This window comes from Thrips palmi, unplaced genomic scaffold, assembly GCF_012932325.1.
Source record: "Thrips palmi isolate BJ-2018 unplaced genomic scaffold, TpBJ-2018v1 HiC_scaffold_2, whole genome shotgun sequence".
Lineage (NCBI taxonomy): Eukaryota > Metazoa > Arthropoda > Insecta > Thysanoptera > Thripidae > Thrips > Thrips palmi.
This window is the reverse complement of record NW_023144629.1, coordinates 5,854,135-5,878,465: the sequence shown is the minus strand read 5'-3', so window position 1 is coordinate 5,878,465 and position 24,331 is coordinate 5,854,135. Positions and strand designations below refer to the sequence as shown.

General features: G+C 49.9%; 4 protein-coding genes and 1 non-coding gene across 7 annotated transcripts; 1 reads left to right on the top strand and 4 right to left on the bottom strand.

Annotated features, from left to right (window-relative positions):
- Nucleotides 1-99: 99 nt before the first annotated feature.
- On the top strand, nucleotides 100-2,155 carry LOC117646824 (RNA-binding protein 8A). 3 transcript variants are annotated; one of them, XM_034388062.1, is made up of 5 exons: nucleotides 100-273; nucleotides 1,210-1,350; nucleotides 1,491-1,627; nucleotides 1,709-1,833; nucleotides 1,921-2,150. In XM_034388062.1, exons 1-5 carry the CDS (start codon nucleotides 213-215, stop codon nucleotides 1,949-1,951), a joined length of 495 nt encoding a protein of 164 aa, XP_034243953.1. In that variant the 5' UTR covers nucleotides 100-212; the 3' UTR covers nucleotides 1,952-2,150. The 3 variants fall into 3 exon arrangements, with proteins under 3 accessions (XP_034243953.1, XP_034243955.1, XP_034243954.1); XM_034388064.1 differs by lacking the exon at nucleotides 100-273 and adding an exon at nucleotides 750-860 and having other exon boundaries at nucleotides 1,921-2,155; XM_034388063.1 differs by lacking the exon at nucleotides 100-273 and adding an exon at nucleotides 840-975 and having other exon boundaries at nucleotides 1,921-2,155.
- A 4,393-nt stretch (nucleotides 2,156-6,548) lies between these two features.
- Nucleotides 6,549-10,354, bottom strand: LOC117646823 (UPF0047 protein YjbQ). Its single transcript, XM_034388060.1, has 5 exons — nucleotides 9,962-10,354; nucleotides 9,376-9,430; nucleotides 9,100-9,139; nucleotides 8,107-8,148; nucleotides 6,549-8,020 (listed from the first exon to the last, which is right to left on the bottom strand). The coding sequence occupies exons 1-5, from the start codon at nucleotides 10,119-10,121 to the stop codon at nucleotides 7,802-7,804; spliced, it is 516 nt and encodes a 171-aa protein (XP_034243951.1). The 5' UTR covers nucleotides 10,122-10,354; the 3' UTR covers nucleotides 6,549-7,801.
- Nucleotides 10,355-12,041: 1,687 nt separating this feature from the next.
- On the bottom strand, nucleotides 12,042-13,871 carry LOC117647425 (the record flags this gene model as incomplete). Its single annotated transcript, XM_034389162.1, has 5 exons — nucleotides 13,668-13,871; nucleotides 13,304-13,447; nucleotides 12,576-12,938; nucleotides 12,340-12,504; nucleotides 12,042-12,176 (listed from the first exon to the last, which is right to left on the bottom strand). Coding segments are annotated over exons 1-5 (1,011 nt in total), but the record flags the coding sequence as incomplete, so codon positions are not given.
- A 307-nt stretch (nucleotides 13,872-14,178) lies between these two features.
- Nucleotides 14,179-14,250, bottom strand: Trnaq-cug. Its single transcript has one exon. It is a non-coding gene; the product is annotated as a tRNA-Gln (tRNA).
- Nucleotides 14,251-18,168: 3,918 nt separating this feature from the next.
- LOC117647150 (diacylglycerol O-acyltransferase 1) lies at nucleotides 18,169-21,858 on the bottom strand. The gene is made up of 12 exons (XM_034388717.1): nucleotides 21,375-21,858; nucleotides 20,865-20,993; nucleotides 20,677-20,765; nucleotides 20,553-20,605; nucleotides 20,359-20,467; nucleotides 20,135-20,284; nucleotides 19,860-20,052; nucleotides 19,588-19,696; nucleotides 19,470-19,514; nucleotides 19,207-19,385; nucleotides 18,968-19,118; nucleotides 18,169-18,887 (listed from the first exon to the last, which is right to left on the bottom strand). The coding sequence occupies exons 1-12, from the start codon at nucleotides 21,491-21,493 to the stop codon at nucleotides 18,711-18,713; spliced, it is 1,503 nt and encodes a 500-aa protein (XP_034244608.1). The 5' UTR covers nucleotides 21,494-21,858; the 3' UTR covers nucleotides 18,169-18,710.
- Between the last annotated feature and the right edge of the window lie 2,473 nt (nucleotides 21,859-24,331).

Genomic DNA, 24,331 nt, shown 5'->3' with positions numbered 1-24,331 from the left:
TTGAAAAGACCGCCCCTTTTTGTCACTTCCCCCGCCGCAGTTCACGGCCTTCACTTAACTTCAAGATGTGTCTTCCCCTCCCTCCCCCCCCCCCCCCCCACCCGCTGTAAACCAAACCCGAAGTTGACGCGAAAATCACATCATATCGTGTCTTTGGTGAACGTTTTTCTTGACAAATCTTTATCGGAAGAGCTATCTTTTACGTTTACAAAATGGCAGATGTTTTGGACATTGAAAATGCCGAGGAATTCGAAGTCGACGATGAAGGAGACGGTAAGAACAAGAAAGCTATTTATTTTGGTTGGAGCTCAAACCGGCGTTGTGTCGTACTTGCTATGATGGTAATTTTTCCGAATAGCGGTCCACCTACTCGGGGCATATATTTGGTATCGGTAGATAGGTATTCATGAGTGCTGTGCGAACGGCAAGAATATGCGGCGCTCTTGAAGGATATCGCTGTAAATGCGTATCTACGTCTCTCACTTTTACCTCAAACAGCGCAGCCGTTTCGATGAATGTGCCAGTACCGGCCACTGACGACGTATTATTGTCTAAGGAAAAATATAAGGGGGAAGAGGTCTACTCATAGGCTTAAAATACGCTCCAAATTATTTCCTTCTATTAGTGCGGTGTAAGTGACAGGGCTGACGCACCTGCAGAAGCCGCTCAAGATGGCGCCACTGTTAAACAGCAGCCGGGCCCGGACACTTTTACCGCACAATAGAAGGGAAATATTTTGGTTCACATTTGGGGCCATGAAGTAGTCCTCCTCCCCCCTTATATTTTTCTTAGACAATAATACGTCGTCAGTGGCCGGTACTGGCACATTCATCGAAACGGCTGCTCTGTTTGAGGTTAAAGTGAGAGACGTAGATACGCATTTACAGCGATATCCTTCAAGAGCGCCGCATATTTCTTGCCGTTTCGCACAGCACTCATGAATACCTATCTACCGATACCAAATATATGCCCCGAGTAGGTGGAGCCGCTATTCGGAATAATTACCGCTATGATATCATCTTCAGTTTATTGTCAAAAGATTATTTACTTCATTTCACTGGAAACGTGCAACTTCTTAACCTCGACTTCGTGTTTACTTTCGCGTAACCTTATCAATCCATGTCGTGTCAGGCTCTTGTTTATGTGCCTTTGAGGTTAGGTAGTTGCCTGCATAACCCTGACTACCTGTGATCTGTCTTGTTTTTACAGAGGGTATTGCCCGCATGAAGGGGCGAGTCCGTAAGCGCAAGGGCCGTGGCTTTGGGCAAGAGAATTCTGCCAGGGAAGATATCCGCAACTATGAAACAATGGAAACTGATGATGACGATGGAGAACCAGGACCGCAGAGATGTGAGTTAATCATCAATTTATTTTCCGCATTATTGCTGAGAATTTCTTTTTATTTGCTGTGTATGTGACAATATACAGTACTATGGTGACCATATTTGCATTGGTGATTTTGAACAAAGTTGTCTTGTTTTCTTTCATAGCGGTGGAAGGTTGGATTCTATTTGTGACCTCCGTTCATGAGGAGGCACAAGAGGATGACATCCATGATAAGTTTTCTGAATTTGGTGAAATCAAAAATATTCACCTTAATCTGGATCGCCGAACTGGCTTCCTCAAGGTATCATCTTGCTCTAGTTTATCATGCCTTAACTAGTTGATAAGCTGTGTTTTAATTCTTCTATTCATTCGTTATTTGTAGGGCTACTCTTTGGTGGAATTCCAAACATACAAGGAGGCAGCAGCTGCTCGTGAAGCTTTGGATGGCTCAGATATTTTGGGTCAAAAAATAAATGTTGACTGGTGCTTTGTCAAAGGACCAAAGAGGTAAATTGCATTTTTCTATTGTCATTGATAGTGAATATTTTATCTTGCTTGGTTTTCATTGTTTTCATGTACGTCTATTTTATCTAGGTCAAAGAGCTCTTCTAGAAGGAGGCGCTAAGATTTTAGCTCCAACCAGCCCTTGTAAGTTAAGATATTTCAAAGAAGAATTGTATTACTCTCTTCATTATTTCAGTGTAGCCATTTTACTGCGGACGTATTGGTTTCACTCCAGAATATGTTTTAAGTCATGTCACAATCTGATAAGGATAAGGATTTGTTTTTCTCTTCAAGTAAAAAATTAAATACTTTGTAACAAAGTCAATAGGTTTTATTTACTTGCAAAATCACATAACCCCTTGTAATTTACAATAAGTCAACAAAAGCAACAATTGTTGAAAGCTAAATGTACATGAGAAGTGTTGAGATTCATAACCACAGCGCATTGTTTCAATGTACATAGATGACGTAGATGAGGACACTCTCAAAAACTGTTACTTTAAGTTCAAACGATTCACTTATTATGCGGGAAAGGTGCAATTAGAAAAAATAGCTTAGTGGCTTCAACCAAGGGAGTACTTTTTTTTTTATAAATTTTTCTGAGTTTCTTTAACCCTAGAAGTAAAAGGCAGTGTGGCAGCCCAGGTCCAAGCAAATTTAGGGCCAAACCAACGTATGATTTTCAGAAAGCACATGGTGATCAAGGGGTGCACCTAGTTGTGACTCAAGTGACCAGAAGTAACCCTGTCATGAACGGCTAATTAATTTTTTCTAATCCACATACAGCAAACCCAAGCAGTAATTGATAGCAGTATGAAAAGACAAGAAAGCTCATCTGGCTTGATAGAAGGGGTGATCTCAGGCTACCATGTTCAGTTGATCAGAGAAATATAGATAGAATGCTGGTCTATTCAAAATAAGTACACAAATATGGCAAAAGAAAATATTTTGACAAAGGAATTAAATAGCTCTTTAAAATCCATTTAATATTAGATATGTAAATGAAACTGTTAGCACTAAACCCAGATCCATATGACCCAAAATCATACATTCGTTCAGTCCATTCAAAATGCCTCCAGTACTGTAAGATATTCTAAGTGGGTGACCATCTCACATCATACTGTCCTATAAATCAATATTAGTATGAAACACTTAGCTGCCTTGGTACACAGAACACTCGGGAGTGCCATAAGGTACAATCCCTGACAATGATTTATGGTCGGTAGATCAAAGTTTGTGCATCATGTTCCAGCCTGATATTGAAGTCCTTGCAATTATTTACATATTACAGTAGGTTTTAAGACATAATTTTCAACATTGTGCTGCTGCTCTTCTTCGTTTAAACTAATAGGCAGGAAGAAGAAAAGAAGGAAGAATGGATGGAATGTCTGATTTTCCTCCAAAAGACGAGAGGGGAGGACATGGACTTGGATGACAGTCTAGAAAGCACAGCATTTTCTAGGAAAGGCAGAACCATCCTAACCTAGTGGATTTAATCGAATAACTATCTTCACCGGTCCCATTTTTCTTTGGTAAGTCTTAATTTGATGCTTTAATTAAATAATTTTTGTTTTAAATTATTTTAAGTGGAATACAAACACTTTAACAAAGTCTCCACAAGCTTCAGGCTCTTCATAATGTTACACAGAGCTCAAGACTTTCCTTACATCATGTTCCAATACGACACATTTACCTAGCGATGCCTGATTTCAAATGCCATCACAAAACACATCAGCGGACCAATTCACAATTAAATGTACAAATTTTCTTAATGCTTTCTTCAAGGTAAGGTCAAGTTCTGAGAGGATACTTGAAATAAGACAAGGGCCGCATTGAATATTAGTTGGCAGGAGATGTCGACTGGTGAGACTAATTATCCACATTCCCCGCTAACAAACAAAAGGGATGAAAAATAGCGATAGTCTCAATGTGTCTATTTGGTACAAAGCATTTCACTAGCTTTCAAGCCCAAGCCAGTGTTACAACTCAACTACTTGGTCTTCTGGGTGGAACTAGGTCATAGGTATTACATTAAAGAAATTATTCAAAAAGAAAAATGCAAACTACAAAGAGTAATCACATACATAGCATAGTATCATAAGTCCATCATTGAAGAGGAATGTACATGTTCCCACAGAAGCCAACAGAGTGATGTCTGTGATTGGGACAAGAATTCTTTTCCTGGAAACAAATTCAATTACATCTTAGGTCAAATTATTGTTCATAGAACATTATTTTTCTTCAGACACAATAGGATTTACTCCATTGCAAATATCTGAAAAATAAATTCCTGAATCAAATACAGAAAAAGTGAGTGTTATGAAATAACTAGTGCATTTTACAGAATCTCGAACATCTTGAGAAACAAACAAAAAGACAGACATTGCTCACAATTATTAAACATAGCCTACATCTACCAAATTAAAAAATAAAATGGAATAATCAAAATCTTCGTTTTACTAATGGTAAGAGTGATAGTTAGGCCACTCAACAGATGATTCATGGGTTCATGAGCTCATGACAAGGAAGATACTACCTTTCACCAGCGCCATAAGCCACAAGGTCAATGATGCGAATTGCATTAACACCACAGCATTTATATTTTTCTTAGAAAATGTATGGCATATTTTTAAATAACAATTTACATGATTTATAATAAAAGTGAACCTATGCATTTGGATCTCATTAATATTGACCTTACACATAAATTTAAGAGAAGAGCTAGTCACCTTTAACAAAAACAATCAAATTATGGGAACAGCATTAACAGAATGTTTTCTGAGCATAATTTCATTAAGTTAAACCTGGACATAAACAGAACTAGAAAACGACCATAAGCTAAAGAGAGATGTTATTCATCACTCTCCCTGGAAGGCCAAATGTTCCATATACCTTGCAGCGCAAACACCATTATATCTTATTGACTAGCACAGTAAGAGAAGTGATCGGCTTATTCAGCATCACCAAGAGAGCTTAAGAAATTTGTGTGCAGTGCTTGCCACCTAAAAGACCAACAAGCATTACTACAAGTTTAAATTAAACAATGAAGAAGATTCAGTCGTCAGGGGTACTTCAACCACTAACTTTGTCAAAGGAGTTAAAGCTGGCCTCATTCTCAAACTGACAGTATTTCCAGGGGGTAACAAATACTCAATTTAATTGCACACAGTAGGATAAAATAGAAAATTGAAGGGCAAATTGTAACCAGGAACCAGGCATTATACCAACTGATCTTTTAGGTACAGGGAGACTGAGACTAGATTGTAACTTATGTCTGTTTTACACCATTTAAAAAAACACAACAAAAACAGAGGTTTGATCGATTCCCAGTGATTGTCAGGTTTACTTATCATTATTCAAAAGACAACATGACACACAAGCACACACACGAACACACATATCATCTATGAATAAAGTCACAACAATTTGCCACCCCCTGTGCATAGATGCTTGATTAGTACAGAGTACTAGCTGTCAGAATGTTTCATCTCATGAGAAACTAGGCAGAAATGATAAAAACGTGAATAATATTTAAAGTGCAACTTACAAACTATGCCCTACGCCCTTAAAAAAAATCATTTTAGAAAAATGTACAACAGTTTATACAATGTTTGTCTCCATAAATCGCAACAAGATTACCCGTTGTGTGCCATACATAGCACTGGATGAGCAAATGATACCATTTATAAAGGACAAAATTCCTTTCAAAAGGACATTATTACAATGAAACCCCTAACAGCTTCAACTACTTAGTATGGAATGTCTTAAGTAACATAGAATTTGCTATTAAGGGTCGCAATTGTATAATGAAATGTAGAGAATGGCAACTTGAGTAACCCCTAATAAAATATCACTAAATGATTTATGCATGGTTTAAAAGCCACCTCTTAGTAGCTGGTAATGCTCAAAACTGGTGTGCGCTGCTTTTAAGAACTTCTCTCAAAGACAGAAGAAAGGATAAAACCAAAGTAAATTTAGTTAACAGATTTACTTTCTTCCACTGGATGAACAATTGTACAACCGAAAAAGTGAAATTTTGAGGCCAATTCATTTTTCATTATTATTTAAAGAGTTTAAGTTTGCCATTTTCTTTCTATCATTACTTCATATGACCCTTCCAAAGGATCTTAAAGTAAGCCGCAGTTTGAAAAAATATATGAAAAGCGACATCTGGAGGAGAAAGAATTTGATACTGATCAATAATTACAATACCTCAAGGGAAAACTTGCAAATTCAATCACCCACAATTAAGATCAAGAAAAAATTTACAAAAACCAAAAAAATATACAATAATAATTTGATTTCATTATGCTTATATCTACAATGAGCCCCCACGGGCCATCACACTCATATATACTTCAACATATAGAAACAAGTTGTTCATGCACGCTTATCATCCATGGGAAGAAACAACATAGGAGACATACTCACTGGAATCTATTCTAGCCATGCCAATGCCATAGCAACTAGGTCTTCAAGCAAGCAACACCAGAAAGAAACCATCACGTCTGTTATTTGACAAGTTGCCTAAGTTTCAAAATATTGCTCGAGAAACCATGGAAAAAAAGGGATTTGGTAGCAAATCTTAACCACAAACCAAGGCATTACAAGTATAATAAAATTATGGTATAATAATAATTATTATTATAGTTATTATAATTTGGGGGTTTTCAAATTATCCAGCATCCTGAACCAAACAAACTGAACAAACACCAAGATTCCAATAAAATCCTTTATTTCATTTTTTTCCCAGTCTGTAAACAACTTTTTAAAGATCTCAACTCATTTGTAACTACTGTTACAGGCGTGTAGTCAATTTTAAGAATGTGATGCCACAAAGTTTTAACACAGAAAAACAATGGAATGTGGTTGTTGCTCAAGTTGTATTAACAATAACAATGGCAGGCTTCACTTCCTTGTGATGCAATGACATCTGAAATTAAACCTGTAAATATTCAGCTCTTGTAAGGTTCAAAACTCATCAAACCCCAAATTCTCATTATAAGTAAAACATCTGTATTTCTAAGTGGAACGGCATAAATGAGTAAACTCTGTTCATGCAAGCACTTGGCTAACGGTCATAAGTGTGCCTTTAACTTCTTATTAAAATGGTCCATGGCAACTTGCTTCATATCTCTTACCATTTGCGAGACAGACATGTTTGTGCGCTGCTTTAAAACTAAACAAGCAAGTTTCCTAGCTCACCTCAAGTACATGACTTAATCACACTGATCAAAGAGAAGTAAGGGTGAAATATTATTGTCTTTGAGACCACACTCAAAATTAACAGGAAGGCCAAACACATGGACTTCAATGCTCACATCCGCTTTCCCCATCTACACAGGTAGGGTGCAACAACATCAACAACAACAACTGGATATAAAACCAAGAGTGAAAAATTAAGCACAAATATTACGCAATTCAAATAAGGAGGGAGTAAAGGATTTTGAGCAAAGAAGTGGTGTCAAGGCACCGGCGAGTGAGGTATCAGAAAAATCACCCATTATCCTTGAAATGACAATGAATTGGACTTGTGCGGCCTGTGCAACCCATGCAATAGGGGTTGGGTAGCTCCAAGGTCCTTCATATGAGTCTCTTTCACACCAATGACCACAACTCTATCATTTGTTTGACTAGGCACACTTTGTACTAAAACTCTTTGCAAATTTACACTTAAGTGGGATAAAATCACAGAGGTGAACACTGACATGACTAACAAGAACTCATTTGGAATGACAGTACAAAGATTTCAGCAACACTTATGACTGTTTACACAAGAGCTGCAAAACTCAATAAACCCTGACATCAGCGGCGAGTTGGGACTGCAAGAGTCACAGAAGAGCAAATGATGCTATTGACCCTACACAACTAGAGTATTTGATTGAATAGTTCCCCATGATTTTGCTGCAGGTAACAACTCACACATTCACAGTGACAGCCCGCTTTTAATGCATTCTTCAATATGATAACATTAGCTGCTAGTTGAAGCCATTGGAGAAACTGGACTTAGAGGACTGCGACTTCGAGAATCTCGAAGACAACCATTAATAGTGACCACAACTTTCCGAGATCCTGCATGGTCGCGATGTTCACAAAGCCAGATGCCTTGCCATGTTCCCACATTCAGCTTGCCTTCAGTGATGGGGATGGAGAGTGATGACCCAAGGAAGCATGCTTTGACGTGTGCAGGCTAGAACAAACAAAAAACAGTCACAGATTACCTAAAAATATAAGGATGGGAGAGTAACATATAGTTCAGAGGCAACATGGACTCACCATGTCATCGGGCCCTTCACATGAATGCCGGTATGGCAAACCCTGGAATTCAGAACAAAGCAATTTAGTTTGAGTAGAAAGGGAAGAAAATATTTAGACCTACTATGTTCCATACAAATAGTGCGAATGAATAATCTTGTTTCCCATCAAGGTAGCCCTTCCAGCTCAAGACAAGATAAAACTTGAATTATAGGCGCAGGTATTGGTTTTAATAGTGAAACTTGAGGCAAAGTTTTAAACTAAAGTGATAAATTTTGAAGAAATAAAACTCATGTATGTTTGGTATTGGTGTCATATCTGAAAATCTAGACAAAAGGAGCAAGAAGCATCGACTACCAGTGCATTACTAACGCAACCAAGTGTCATGTAAATAAAATATCATAACACCTCTAAGATGACAGGAAGCAAGTTAACGAAGCCTCATTATTCCAGTAAATGCCAAGATTACCAATATACACTGGGTTTGAGGCTGCTTTGAAAAACAAAAAATGTTGATTTAAGTAAAAACCTACAAAGATCATACTAACATATTGTACAAGAAATTTAAAGGAGTAAGGTATACTGTAAAAATAGAGGATGACTTTCCATTGCAACTAAAGAATGATTTTACCCAAAAATTTATACAGATAGCCGATAGGGGAAAAGAAATTTGATTGGGAGGTCATGTACTAATTAAAACATTGAATCCAATATCATTTTCTAATCCACATGTTTATATGTTAGCAATACTACAAGGCAATGAAATAAACAAATGAGTGAATGAATGAATTAATGAATGAATGAAGGTGGAACCTACACACAAAGTTCAGATGAATCTAGAATGTGGTTAACTTAAGACTATGAGGATCTGTTTGGTCACAAGACTTTATGACAGCATATGTTGATAGAACACGAATCAAATCAATCTTATCAACACTCATATTCTTGTGATTCAAACAAATCCTCTCATAAAGGACTATTAAAGAAATAAGGAAAGAGATAAAAAGCTCTCACCTCAGGCACTATTTTATTCAACATCATTTCCATGTCATCCCTGTAAATATACGTGCAAAAATTATTAGGTGATACACAGTTTGTACAGTATATGATGGGTTAGTAGGAAGGATCACTACAGCCTGCATTGTGAATACATTCTACAAAACTACATAAGTATAACAGTTAATACCACAGTTCTACTGGGCTCCACTGATAACTAATAATAAATAATTGGAGTCTTCTGAGAACAATAATGCTATCATAGGGCAGCTTGAAACATTAAAAATAACGTACCGAACATCGGGATCCCAGCTTTCATTTAAAGCTAAACTTGCTGACGTGTGAAGAACTGAAACAGAAAGCATAGCAAGATGTAACTAACTATAATATCAAGAATTATTAGATTGAAAAACATGTAGACTTTAGGTATAACTAGATTACAGCTATCAAATTAGAGGGAGGTAAACAAAAAGTTGAATGAAATAAATGTGGGACATGTGTGCATTCTACATGTAAACAATGATGATAATTAAAGGCCATGACTACCTTGAGGGGCCTACTTAAATTCAATTTTTTTATTTAAAAGGAATTTTATTGAAGAAGAAATTCCTTAAGTTATCATGAATAGAGAATGGAAAAGAAAGTTGAAGAGTCATCAATGAGAACTGTCAATGTTATTACAAAAAAAGGTTAAGTGTTTAGAAACTTCAACATTTAATCTAAAATTCTAAGTTGATTAAGGTGATTAAATATTTACAAATTTAATAAACTCGCAAAGGGCGAAACACATTGATAAAAATTGGGTGCAGCATAGCAAAACAGTAAATCCTTGAAACTAGCTCACACCTAACCTAAGTGACCCCTCGTCGCCCATACTTACTTTGGACATGAAACAAGCCCACGGAAAACTGGCCTATTTCTGGCATTTGACGGAGAATTTCCTCCGTGACTAGATGGACTCCTCTATGTTGTGGCCTTAAATTTATTTTCCGTTGGAACCAAGCGGATCCAATCTGGATCCCTCGGTTGGACGAAGCCATATTGTTGGTGAACACAAGTGGTGAGCGAACTGTCACACTGCAGTTTTAGTTACACAGTGACATAACTGAATCTTGCACGTGGCGTCACATCTGCCTCGTTGGCATTATCTCTTCACCCGACGGCCTCGATTTTCCTCGCTTCAGCAGAGAGTTTTTCCATTCCGCCACCTTCAATTCAGGGGGCGAACTCACCAAAGTCGATAAGCCTACTTTCAGCACCCACAAGCCGCACAGCAGGTTGGCCAACACTTCACGTTGCTGAAAAATGCGTCCTTTTTGAGAAATTAGGGGTCTTCGGTGTGCTTTTGGGTCACAGAAAAGGAGCGCTGTGTTTTTCTGGCCGAAAGTCTTGGATTAAATGTGGGAAGTGACGTAAACATGTTTTTTTGTCTGATTGCCCAGCCTGATCGTACCCCGCGCCCATTCGAAAGGAAGCGCTAAACACGAACTGCCCCAAAAGTGAAAATGAGCATTCCTGCTCATAACTTGTCAATGCTCCCACAACAATCGATAAAAACCTAAAGAACGACCAAGCCTTTATTCAAATGGCAGCCTTGGGTGAAAATTCATCTCTTAACACTGACTGGACGAGGTGAGGTGACTTGGATGGCGATGTGATTGTACTATATTTATTGATGATGCAACAACTTTTTACAGGTGGGGGATGGGTTGGGATGAACGGATGGACGTCGTCCGTCCTTCGTCACCGCGCCGCCTCGGCGTTGGCGGGGGCGTTGCGGACGAGGGTCACGGCGCTGCGCTTGGCGGCCACGACGACGGCGTCCTGGAGGGCGTCCTGGACGGCGCCGTGCTCGCCCACAGGGTGCACCTCGAAGTCCAGGCCCAGTCGGCCGGCGTGGGGCGGCAGGCGTAGCGCCACCAGGTCGCCGCCGGCGCGGCTCTCGTCCTGGCCGTCGCCCACGGGGGCGTGCTGGCGGAGGTCGGGCGCGTCCACGGACAGCGAGCGGACGGCGAGCTGGACGTCGGCCGTCTCGGCGTCCTCGGGGAGGGCCTCGGGGAGCGCGCTCACGCAGCTCACGCGCAGCCTCCACGCACGGCAGTCCTCGGGGGAGCCGGCCAGCCACGCCCGCAGCTGGAACAAACCGAGTTGAAAGTCCTGCGGAGTCGTTGCCGCCGCTGTCTCTCTCGCACCTGTACGGAGCGCTCCATGACTGCGAGAGAGACAGCGCCGAAAACGACTCTCCGGAATCAGTCTGCGGGCCCTGCAGTGATCCACGACCACAGAGAGGGCGAACCCACCCCGCCCCGCCCCGCCCCTTACCGTGTCGTGGGCGTCCGGGCCGTCGGCGTCCTGGCGCCGCGTGTCCACGAAGAGCTCCCGGGGCTGCCCGGCCAGGTCGGGCAGCTGCACGCACAGGGGGCCGGGCAGGGGGAGGGCCACCTCGCAGTGGGACCGGAACGCCAGCAGCAGCGGGCCGCCGTGCGCGCGCCCGTGCGAGACGAGCCTGGAGAAGAAGGGCAACATCTTGGTCCAGCAGGCACTGTGGGGTGTTCCGCGAGGGTGCGAGAGAGACAGACTGACCTGGCCGTGGGCAGGCGCAGCGTGCATGTCGCGGACCACGGGCAGCGGAACAGCGACTCGGCCTGCTCCGCCTCGAACAGGCTCTCCAGGGAGCTGTGGCAGGACGCGGGCCGCTGGGAGGAGCCTGCGAGGGACATCAACGTGAATCGAGCTGACTTACAGTGGGGGCGCTGTGGAGACTGATTCCGAGAGTCGTTTCCATCGCTCTGTCTCTCTCGCACTCATGGGGCGTTGCGTACAGGTGCGAGAGAGACAGGCCGTCGACAACGACTACCGGGGCGGCGGGGGCGGTACTGACCCAGGGGGAAGTAGCCGGCGTCCAGCAGCCCGCTGCCGACGCGCTTGGAGCTGGCGCCGCCGGCGGCGCGGGGGACGTTGGGACTCCTGGACCCCGGCGGCGTGCCTGGTGGCCCGGGCATGCCCAGCACGGGGCTGGGCGGCAGGGACGCCGGCGGCGACGACGGGCAGCCGTCAGCCTCCCGGTTGATCTCGGACGTGGACAGGGACTTGACCTGACGAAGACATCAAAAAGAGGTACGTTGCAGTGCCCGGCTGTTGACTGATTCCAAGAGTTGTTTCCGTCGCTTTGTCTCTCTCGCACTCATGGGACGGAGAGACGGAGCGACGGAAGCGACTCTGCAGCACGGCGAGGACCTCGTGGTGCACCACGCCCACCTTGAGCTGCGGCCCGAAGTCCGGCGTGATGGACAGGTGGCGGGGCACGGCGGACAGGCGGACCGGCTCGTCGTCGGTGGTGGCGAGGTTCGTCAGGGAGGACGACTTGCCCAGCAGCTTGGTGAGGAACTTGTTGGCCGGGCTGGCGGACGGCGTGAAGCTCACCTGCGCAGCGGGGTGCGTGATGAGCGAGACGACACGCCACTGGAAGTGCCAAGACACGTGGCCGAGCTCACCTTGACCTCGGGGGTGGCGGTGGCCGTCTTCTTCTTGCGGATGGAGCCCAGCAGCATGAGCTTCTGCCGCAGCTTGTCGGACTGCTCCTCGCGGGGCGCGGCGGCCACGTTGAACGTGTCCGTCAGCGCCAGGAACACCTGGTCGGCGAGCAGGGAGCGGCCCCGGCACAGGCGCACCCTGCACACGGGGCAGCGCTCGGCGCGCGCGCGGCACCCCGCGCACATGAGGTGGCCGTTGCCGCACTGGTGGGCCGGCGGGGGGATGGTGTCCAGGCAGACGGGGCACTCCAGGGAGCCCAGCACGGCGCCCAGGCACGTCGACAGCCGCTTGAGGGAGACGGGCATGGGGCCGCAGCACAGCGCCTGCGGCACGACGAGAGGGTCATGACGACGTACCTGCGGGCGTAACCCCCGCGTCGCGACACGACGCGCAACAGGTTTCTTGCTGTTTTGCACAGCAGACTCATTCCGACAGTCGTTTTCGTCGCTCTGCCTCGCACTCGTGGGGCGTCCCATGAAGGTGCGAGAGAGACAGAGAGACTCTGCGCAGTGGCCTGCAGCGCGGTGACCGCATTAGCGACCACGCGACAACAGGCGGGATGAACCGAACCAAAACAAACAGGTGAACCAGAACCAGACGCGGGGCCGACGGCACCGGCACCGGGCCTTCCCCAAGCTGTTCGGCGCGGCTGCAACCCGAAAGGGCGCCGCGTTGTAGTCATACGCACCTCGGGGTCGCAGGTCTCGTCGGCGCCGCAGTTCCACACGAGCAGCGTGGCGCAGTCGGGCCGCGAGCGCACCCTGGCGGCGATCTCGCTAATCTTCTGGCCCACCACGTCCTCGCCGTTCACTTCCAGGACGCAGTCGCCGACCTGCGCCAATAAAATAGGATGAAATAAAGGGCGGCTTGATTATGCTGCAGGAATGCGAGCGGCGGCCGGCCGGCCGGCACACTGCCTCCGGCTCTGTCTCTCTCGCACTCACGGGGCGTTCCGGAGGGGTGCGAGGGAGACGGCACGACGAGGGCACTCTGCCGGCCATCGGCCCCGCGATGCACAACGTGCTCGGCGGCGTGGACGCGGGGACGCCTACCTGCAGCCCCGCCTGCTGGGCGGCCGAACCGGTCTCCACGACGCTGACCCAGGGGTAGGGGTCCCACTTGGTCCTGGACAGGTGGAAGCCGCAGTTGCCCGACGGCGGCCTCGCGATCTCGCAGAATCGCACCGCCGGGGCGTAGTGCTCGTCCTGGCCGTCCGCCTCCGACGTGCACGTCGACAACGTCGACAACGTCGACATGGCGCGGCTGGGCTCGGCACGGCGGCGCGCGGGGCCGCCGCAGCGCTGCTCGCCTCGGACACTCTGTAAGCGACAGGTCCTGGAGTTAGTCCACCGGCACACTGGCGTCGAGGGCGATGGAAGAAAGGCAGCGATGGTGTTCCTCCTGTAGACTGGTTCGGAAGAGTCAGAGGCAGAGATGAAACCCCGACACCGAAAACCCCTGCGAGTGGCGCGTAGGCACGCCCGCAACACAGACATGCCGCGGGGTTGCCTACCCGGACTCCGTAAGGCGCTCCTCGCCGGCCCATTCCTCGAAAAGAAAGAGAGGTCCCACCGAGACTTGAACTCGGATCGCAGGATTCAGAGTCCTGAGTGCTAACCATTACACCATGGAACCCGCCGAGCGGAGTGGGTGGTCGGCGGCGGCCTTTACATGCGGGGGATGGGCCGGGCCTTGGGCCGGGCGCAGCGCGCCGCGCGCAGGCGCCGCTCCCCGAGGGGGTGGCGTACCGCCCCTACCGCCTGGCCCGCCGCCTGGCCCGCCGCCTGCGTTGCGCTGCGGCGGTTGGCAGGCCTGAGTGGATGGAGTGTGCAGCAGTGCGCCGCGCCACCAGCATGCTGCCAGCACCAGCCGCGCTAGGTGCCTCGTGCGCCTCGTGCCTTCAACAAGGCCTGGCCTTTTATTGATTTGGGGAGCTGCCACCGCCGCCACGCCGTGCACGCCACGCCTGCCGCGCCACTGCCGTCGTGGAGGCCGTGCTGGCCGTGCTGCACCACTACGTCCTTTGCCGCAGTGGCCACGCTGTCCCTGCGCTGTCCTCGGCGTCCGCGACGCCGGCGGACACAGCGGGGCGGCGCCGGGACAGCGCCGGCCTGGCGGATGCAGCGGGCGGAATCCGCGAGTCGGAGACCGCGCCAATTCCGGGATTAGGGAAGTCAGGGAAGTGCCTGGCGGCCGGACGGGGCACGGCTTGGGGGACGGGGCGAGGCCGGCGGGGTGCCACGCCGGCGCGTCGGCGGCGGCGGCGGACTGGATCTGGTTAGAACTGGAATCATCTTGTAGGGGTGGGCATCACGGTCGCCACGGCGTTCACGGGGTGGCGGCGCTTCTTTCTGGTGGCGTAGCGCAGTGCCGCGCCGTGCGTCTACCCCTGGCCGCCCCCCGCCCGCCCCCCGCGGAACTCACGAGCATCGGCACTCGTTAGCACGAGGGGTGTACCGGCCTCACGGGCCGCGCGGTCTCGAGTGGCGGCAGACTGACTCCGAAAGGCGTTCCTGTCTCTCTCGCACCGAGTGCCGCGGCGCCGCACGAGTGCGAGAGAGACAGAGCGCCTCTCGGATTCGGCCTGCGGACGCTGCGGACGCGCAGGAGAGCGGCACGGGGGCACTCGACGGGCGCGCTGGGACGGCGCCATTCGCCGTAGTTTCGGCGGAGTTTTGTCGCTCTGTCTCCCTGAAGGGCCGCCGTATGAGTGCGAGAGAGACAGAACGGGTGCCAGGCCACTTACGGCCCCAATCAGCACACGGAGGAGACGAGGAAACCAACGCCAGCGAGGGCAAGCAGTGCCTCAAGTTCCCGGACGAGTCCTGGACCTCCACTAAACGGCCCGGCGGTAGGCACGAGAGAAGTGTTGCCATAGGCCATCCGGGCCATTTGGGCCAATCGCATTTCGCATTGCCGCCGGGAGCGGTGACCTGCAGACATGCCGCGCACTGCGGCCGTCTCTCTGTCTCTCTCGCACCTGCGCGTGACGCCCCATGAGTGCGAGAGAGACAGAGCGACGGTCGCACTGCGCGCGGAATCACCCTGCTGAATGGGCGCCGCTCCCAGCAAGCTCCAGGCCGCTCCAGTCCAGGAAGCGATTGCAATGTGTGTGTGTGCGTGTGTGATGCTGGGCGGTGCGGCTGGAGAGTTGGAGGGGAGGGTGGGTGTCTCTGGAGCCAGACGGTACCTTAGTGACCTTGCCGCTACGCCCCACTCCCCCTTCTCTCTGCCCCCTCCCCCCCTCCTTCCCCGCCCGCCAACCGCGCCGTCCGAAACGTGGGTCCGTCTTGCCCTGTCACCCTTCGCTTCGGGCCCCTTCGCCGTCGGGCGCCTTAGGGCCTGTCTGCCTTCCGGGGCCTGCCGGCCTGCCGGCCTGCCCCGCCGCATCGACCGGTCTCAAACGTACTTTCCGGCGCTGCTAAATTGTCCTGAATAGTAGTCCACTGCCCACCGCAGTTACCTCGCCTCTCGTCCGCCCGGGCCGCGCGCGCACTCACACTCACACACTCTCTCACACACACTCGCGACAGAGTAAAAACACGAATTATCGTGCTGCAGCGCATGCGGGTCGGTGTCCAAGAAGCGCATCGAGACGTCTACTGCGCACACACACACACACACACACACACACGACACACAGTGGGTGAAGGCCCACTATTTCTTTTGGTGGTTGCGCGGCGTAACGCAGTCCTCCAGAGTCCAGTCGCCGCGCTGCGGTGCTGAGGACGCCTACCCGCGCCCACCGCAAACTCGCGGTGAGGTGAGGCCTTCCGGAGACGTTGTTGTCGGCAATAGGAGCTAATGAAGAGGCTTCAATGAAATGACGGCAGGCGGGCGGTTTGGAGTATAAAACGACTAGTCTTCGCAAGTGGTCGTAGTTTGGCGTCTGCCGCGGACTCTGCCCCGTCGAAGCCGCCGTCCCCTGCAGGCTCGTTTCGTCGAAGTGTCTCCGTCGCACTCATGGGGCGCCCCATGCGGGAGAGACAGCGTCAGCTGGTACTTCCCTCCCGGCCGGTCGACAGCCAAATCCACTCGACGCTGCCCTCTGCCTGGTGTGCCAGCAGACTGACGTGATTCCGAGGAGCACTAGCACTGCTGCTCGTCGCTCTGTCTCTCTCGCACTCATGGGGTGCGAGAGAGACAGCGCCCGGCCGGGTAACAACTCACCGCGAGATCAGAGCACTGGTGCCGAAGTCGGCGTCGCGGCGGTCGGGACGCGGTACTCGCGAGTCGGCTCGCGGTCCACTGTGGCGGTCGGAATCGAAACGACTGAGGGCCAAGAGGCAGGCAGACCACACGGTGGCGGCCGGGTCGGACGACTGTCGGCCTGTCCTGTCGGTGTCTGCAGGCAGGACCACTCGGCCACTCGGCACGCTGCGTCCGCCTTCCTTCCCTCTCTCTCGCTCCGCTCTCCATCTCCACTCTGCAGAGCAGGCAGAGCATGCTCTTTCCTTCCGGGCACGTCTGCAGCGCGAGCACGGCGCAGCGGCCGGCCGGGCTGGCGTAGCCTGGCGTACGCCACGGAGCCACGGCCGCACGCCTACCGCCGCCACGCCGCGCCACGCCGCGGACCACCTCAAGGCCCTCAAGGTGACGACGGCGACGGCGGAGCGCGGAGGTCAGCGACACCACACCAACGAGTCCGAGATGCTGCAGCCCGATTCCGAGAGTCGTGTTGGTCGCTCGCTCGCACTCACGGGGCGTCCCGTGTGGGCATGGGCGCGAGAGAGAGACAGAGCGACGACGCTCGCAGTCTGGCTGCTGCGCGACGCGATGCGTTCGAGGTGTGTCCGTCCTTGTCGCTCCGCTCGGGCCACGACTACGCACAGGCCTTTCTGTTGCACCATATTCCGCAGGACTTGAAGTAAAAAGGAACACAAGGCAGGAAAAGAAAGGCGTTGCTGGTATTTGATCCCGCGGTCCAGGAAGGGGAGGACTAGACCAGTTTTACTGACGCCCCGCGGGGCGGGCCGGACGGATGTAGCCCGCGGCCAGCCCATTATAATAAGGTACTTCCTTATTCACAACCAAATGCTGTTCCTTACTTCCATTACACGGGACTTCCCTCGGTCGGCAAACCAGTGTAGGGGCAGGGGGCAGGGTCAAGAAACAGAGCCAACAGCTTCAGATTAGAATAGAGATCTATTTTAGAAACAATAATAGAATGAATATAAAGAAAGTACAAATACACACACACTCCGATTTTAAAACAACTCCCATTTCCAGTAACACAATTTACAGGTGTAATACTGAGCATATGAATCATAGACGTCTTGGATAAATCATGTAAAACGTAAGTCCTACTATAAGGACTCAAAACTAAAATCTATGAGTTTGGGCCACAAGGCCGCAGCAGAAAAAATTGGACAATATTTCCAAGCTTCGTTAAGACTTGGAAACATGCAATGTCTTCAATTTGCTATGTTACTTGACCACTGAAGTTGTTGAATACAGAATACACATTAACTCACATTAAAACCATACTGCTGTGTGCTGTCTTATTTACAAAAGCAATGGAAATTACTGATCTAAAAAAACATATCTCACTCATTAAGATTTCACTACCTCAGCAACTAGAAAATTTATTTAAAAATATAAAATCTTTTAACAAAGTTTGTACTAGGGTTTTCACAAATATCAACAGTCATTTAGGCAGAAATTGCTTTGGGATTACATAGCACCAATTATACAAACATCACTCAATTTGTTCACAACACAAATACAAATGGCACATTTGAAATGAGTTCTTTTTAAAAAAGAAAAGGGATCAATATAAAAAACTACATAAGATAGAACATAAAAACAATAACATAGTATAACTTATCACAAAGAGATAATTCTATATCCGTTCAAAAACGGACCCACATAATATATCTAACATCTACTTCAGCCTCTACAGCCCACATCTTTGATGGTTGCAGTAAATCACATTTTGTCTCTCTCAAATCTTTGTTAAATTGATCCAGATGGCACTGCAGTGTATTAACAGGTTAAAATATAGTACAGCAAGAGGGTGAGGAACCACTTGCCCTTTAACAACCTAACTTCTATTCTCAGTTTGAATATCAAGTATAAATACTATTCAATCTAATTTATACATGCCCATAACTGTCTATGAGGGCCTCACCAAAGTGTGTTACAACATAGTCGTGGTAGTACATCATAATGCAAAGTGGCTGTCCCAGAATCAACGATGCCCAAACAGTCATATTGCCCCATCTTGGCCCCAATCGCTTTTCCACCCAGCGAGAAATCAGCGACAATGGTACCTGTGACAGTTTAAAAATTAGCAGTTAGGACATTTAAAAAATATGATGGTAAAAATTTGCATGAATAACAAACAGCTAACCTGTCCCATCATTCCCATGAACGCCCACGTTTTGAAAGTGCGGAGGGGAACACTGACTAGAAATTCGTGGAAAAAGGCACTGATGAAAAACACAGCGATTGTGGCAGTTACTCGAGTATATCCAGCTTCAATAAGTGGTATAAATAAGTGCCTGAAATTAAGGAAGAATAATTAAAATATGCTCTACACTTGAGTTTCTTGACAGCATAAGAATAAACAAAGTAGCTGACTGTGTTTACCTCACAGCCCAGCGGTGAACAGGCATGTTCCAACTACGCCAAAATGTATCAATGTTGTTAGAATTCCACCAATCCAAGTAGAAGTTTCGATCCGCAAAGTGCAACAGTTCACCCATCAAGTTCAACCAAGAGTGGAAAGTGAGATAGAAGAAACACAACCACACTAGATGGTTTGGAATCTGGAAAAGAGAAGAGTAAGACGATTCAGTACAAGAACAAGGGCCAAACACTCCAGGTCGGGTCACAGTAAAATGTGTGCTCACTGCAAGTTTCAGTAGGCGCTCAACAGCTTTGGCAGCTTCCATATTCTGTAAAGAAAATAACAAATTAGGCTCTGGAAAGAGAGATACCAACAGTCAATAATTCACTTGGCGCACTTACAGAGAAAGGAATGAGCGAATTTTTCACAGATGGAATAATCCATTGTTGAAACAGACTCATCATTACTTGAATGCCAATCAGGACCTCTAGCAACCGCTTGATCAGAAATCTAAGGCAAAACATGCATAGTAAAAATAATAAAAATAAATATTCTAGAACAAAGCAAAACATGCACATCTAATAGATTGCTCTAAGTTGTCTTCAGCTCTTCTGGTTCTAAAATAAAATAAAAGAGATAAAACAATCTACAAGAACAAAACCCACGAAATTACCTTTTCCTTATCCGTGTTGAGCGGGGGAAGTTAAGCTCATAACAAAGAGTTGGAGCCAAAATAAAATAGTACAAGTCACGCAAACTTAGATTATCAGGGTATTGAACAGGCTTTGTAGAGGCCAAATCAGATTCTTTTTTGGGGCTTTTCTCTCCAACACCATTTGCACTTTTAGCTTGTTGACCCTGTAGTGCTGCAAAGGCAAGGAAAAAGAATTAATTACAACATGCGGATTTTCTGCTGCATTAGCCTGATAGGAAATGTGTAATCTGTACCTAGTTTTCCAACTGAAATAGATTGTCTTCGCTGGTGAGCTTTGCTAGCCGTCATCTGGCGAGTATTGCGGCACCACATATTGACTTGGACATAAGACCACAGCTTCAAGAACAGAACGCTGTATAGCATACATACAGAAGATGCAGCAACTGAAAAAAAAACAAGATTAAATTAGAAACAGAGGGTAATCATTATAAAATGATTCATGTGGTCAAAAACTCACTGAGACTAAAGGCTTTGGCCCTCGTGTGTACAACCACCATTGGCAATAAAATATGAGTCAGAAGGTTTACAATGTGGGATGTCAATCCAAACCTGGACGTCAGGATACCCTGCAGCGAAAAAGTGTTAAATTAACAAACGTCAGCCTGTACAAAATTCATAGAACTAAAATATCTTCAACGTGATGATACCTACAGCAGCTAGACCTTTCTCAAGAAGTAAACAGATCACCACAGGAACAATAGAGTCTAAAAATTGAGACCAAAAATTAATAGGCATAGCAAAAACAAAGCAGTGAAATGGCTAGTACCAAACTTACAAAGAACAATGACGATAGTTGCAGTTTCAGGTCCTCCATCCCCAGTTATCAGCTCAAGCCACTGCTTTGGGTTCACTCGGATTCCATACCTGGAGAGCATCATAATTCGATTAGAATACTGATTCAAGCTTGGTGCTCGTCATGGACGCACTTCTCAAAATCAAATGAAGTCAACATCTACAACTTACTTGATAAAGTTTTCCAAAAGAAGACGCATGCTCCCCATGAATAGGAGGAGGAAACCCCAGTTGACAAGTCCAGCAAAGTTGTCGAACCCTGACGACCATGAGAACAGAGAGTCTCTCGGGCGATGACATCTGAAACAATAACACAAAACACAATTAGCATTCTAGAATGATCAAGTCCATGATGCAGGACGGGTATTGACTGAAAATTTCCAACGTCAGCAGGGATGCAACAGGGCATCACTCATCGTCAATATCAAGTCGAGAAAGGAGGAAGGGGACGACATTCATTCTTGAGTGACATTCGAACAACAAGCAACCCGATGACGAGGCGAAGAACCCCACCAGGCGCTGGAACCGGACCAAAGGCGCAAACGACAGTCTGCAAGGGGTGGTCCTAGGGGGGCGGGACGCAGCTCAGGCCCAGACACTGTCACCCCGGCCGCCTAACCTTACTCCGACAGAATCCGGGGACGCGCGGCCGACCGCGGCCAGGACAGCACTTCCACTTACGGCCGGTCGGGCTGGTTCTTCCGGACTTTGGTCTCCTGCTCCAGGTACTGCTCCACCTGCGTGAAACTCTTGGCTCGCCGCAGCCGCACGCGCTGGTCCTCGGAGGGGTCAGCCGTCATCTTGTGTCTCTGTCTCTGTCTGTCGCTGTCGGGGCCCGGGGCCGCGCTATGTATACACTACACTGTACACAAGCAACGCCTCCGTGACAGCGGGCAGCGAGGCGAGGCAGTTACTTGGGCTTGACAGAGCGCCGCTTGGCTCGGACTCGGACCGCAGGACGGGTAGCGTAGTCAAACTACACCACACAAACCGGGTGCGAGTGCAGCGAACAGAACAGCGAAACGAAGCGAAAGAAGGAGAAGAGCAGAGGGGCCGGAGGAGCCAGTGCCAATGCCCGGCTGACAGCGACAACGACAGCTGACTGGCCGGCCAGCCCGTCTCGTCTCTCGTCCTCGTCCCGTCCCCGTCTCGACCGGTTGCCGTTGGCGGGTTGGCCGTCCCGTCCGTTGCAGCGGCGGCGCGGCGGGGCGACCAGCGGCAAGGCAGGTGCGCGAAGCAGGCGTGGCGGGGGAGGGGGAGGGAGGGGTGCTGGAATGAATGGTTTGGTGTTTGGCGCGACCGTGGCCTCGGCCAGGTCAGGGAAGGACACGCTCCGGCACGCGTCACGCGCGAGTGTCGTGGCACGCGAGCAGCAGACTCATTCCGAGAGTCCTTTTCGTCGCTCTGTCTCTCTCGCACCTGTACGGCTCGCCCCATGAGTGCGAGAGAGACCGAGCGACGAAAGCTCTGTTCGTAATCATCCGGCAGGCAGCACCAAGCTCCCCCCCCTCAATTTTATGCCCAGTGCCCGCCTCCCCTTTTCCAGTTCCCTATCAAGCTGCCGGCCGGGCCGCTTCGAAGTATCGCTTCTTTGCCGTCTCTCCCGCTTCCACGGGACGGCCTGTGAGTACGACAGAGACAGAGCAACGAGGGAATGACTGCTGATGACGGAGGGGTCGAAAAACGGAGGCCCGTCATCCAGCGCCTCGAAAGAGCCACGCATCGGCCCTGTCCGACTGACCCTCGCAGTTTTCTTATTCAGCCCGTACGTCAATGGCGTGTCGGCGACGGCAGCCTGTCTCTCTCGCACTCACAGGGCGGCCCGCAAGGGTGCGAGAGAGACGGCGGATTCAGCCTGCAGGCCCTGCAGGGGAGGCGCCGCGGCAAAAACAGCAGCAGCAGCACTTTGTGCAGTGTGCCAGAAGCAAGCCCTGGCCGACGGGACGGACCCGTTGGACCCGGCCCGACGCAGCGACGCGGACCCGTAGAACGAGTCGCGATTAAGAGTGGCTTCGGCTTCATCTCGTCCGCGGCTATGTAAAGTCGAGCAGCGGACCGATTCCGAGAGTCGCCTTCGTCGCTCTGTCCCTCTCGCACTCGTGGGGCGTCCCGTATAGGTGCGAGGGAGACTCTCGGAATCGGTCTACAGGGCGTCCGCCGAGGCGTCCGCGCATCCGCCAAGTGCAGCAACTGCATTCCAGGGCCTTGATCCCTGCCAATCCCTGCCTCCCCGACGAGGAGGCTCGACGAGGAGCACTCGCCAAAAACACAAGTCCGCCAAGCGGGCACGCTGCAGGCGTCCCGTCTGACTCATGAGGGATTCGGGGCTCGGAGGCCGGCTGCTGATCTTTGAACTTGCGCGTCGTGTGCGTCTGGCACGGCGAAAGGGTGCCACAGCCCTATCGTCGCTCTGTCTCTCTCGCACCCGTGCGGGACAGAGCGACGAAAGCGGCCCTCGGAATCGGTCTGCAGCCTAGGCAAGGCAGGCGTCCGGAGGTCAAGAGCTAGGCGCGCTCGCTGCACGCACATCGCAGGGCCATTGGTCCTATTGGCCCTATTGGCCCGGTTGGGCAGCGGAATGTAGTTGCCACTTGAGCCGGGCGGCGGTTGAGATTACCGAGCTGCCCGATAACGGTCTAGGTGGGCGGCTAGCGCGGCTGGCGCGGCCGGCGCGGCCGGGAGGACATGCGGGTGCCCCCCCCCCCCCCCCCCGCCTCCGCCTCGTCTATTGGGAGCGGGCCGCGGCGCCGCCCGCCTATCTCCGCGTTGATTGGGAAGGTGGTGGCAATCTGGGGCCATCTGGGGATGGTTGTCACGTACCATCTAACCTGTTGCCGCTGTTTCGCTGCTTTTATGGCGGGGCTTTTTAGGCGGGGCTGTCACCAAGGGGCTCGTATCGCACGTCGCACGGCGCCGCGGTCGGCTGCGCTGCCAGCGCGGCCCGCCGAACTAACGGCCGAACGCCGAGAGGTAGGCAACACTTCGTGCTTTACCGGGCTGCGGCTGCCGGCCCGGCGGACACGGCGGTGCGAACGCGGCCTACCCGCCAGGCGTTAGGCGCTCACCCCTGCCGCAAGTTGCCGCGGAGGTTTGTCTTCGTCCCCGCGGCCCGTGGAAAAAGTTTCGGGACTAATTTGGCGCTCGCCGGCCTCGCCTTGTCGGCTGAGATGTCAGTCTCCATGACATGGGAGCCTGGTCGGCAGCCTGGTCGGCAGCCTGGTCGGCAGCCCGCTGCACCGCTTCGACTTGCTTGGCGTGGCGAAGGCGGAACACCAAACGGCGGGTGGTGGGCCTGACGGCCTGACGGCCTGACGGCCTGACAGCGACGGCCTGACTTTCGGAGCACGTGCATACGTCCAGGGAACGTGGTGCCGTCTCGTTTCTCTTATCCTGCAGCCGACTGTCACGGTCCCGGCAGCCTCCCAGTACTGATAACCCCCGCCCTTGGAATACGATATTGTGCGCCCCGATGCGCGATGCGCCCCGACGGCGGGCACCGAGACCGGCCCGGCGTAGCCCAGGCGTGCACCGGGCTACACCCGCAGCGCCTACACAGGTCCTAGGAAACACTCAACACTCACGGCCGGTCAATGCGGGACTTCCACTCCTTGGTCTCCTTCTCCTTGATCTCCTCGGCG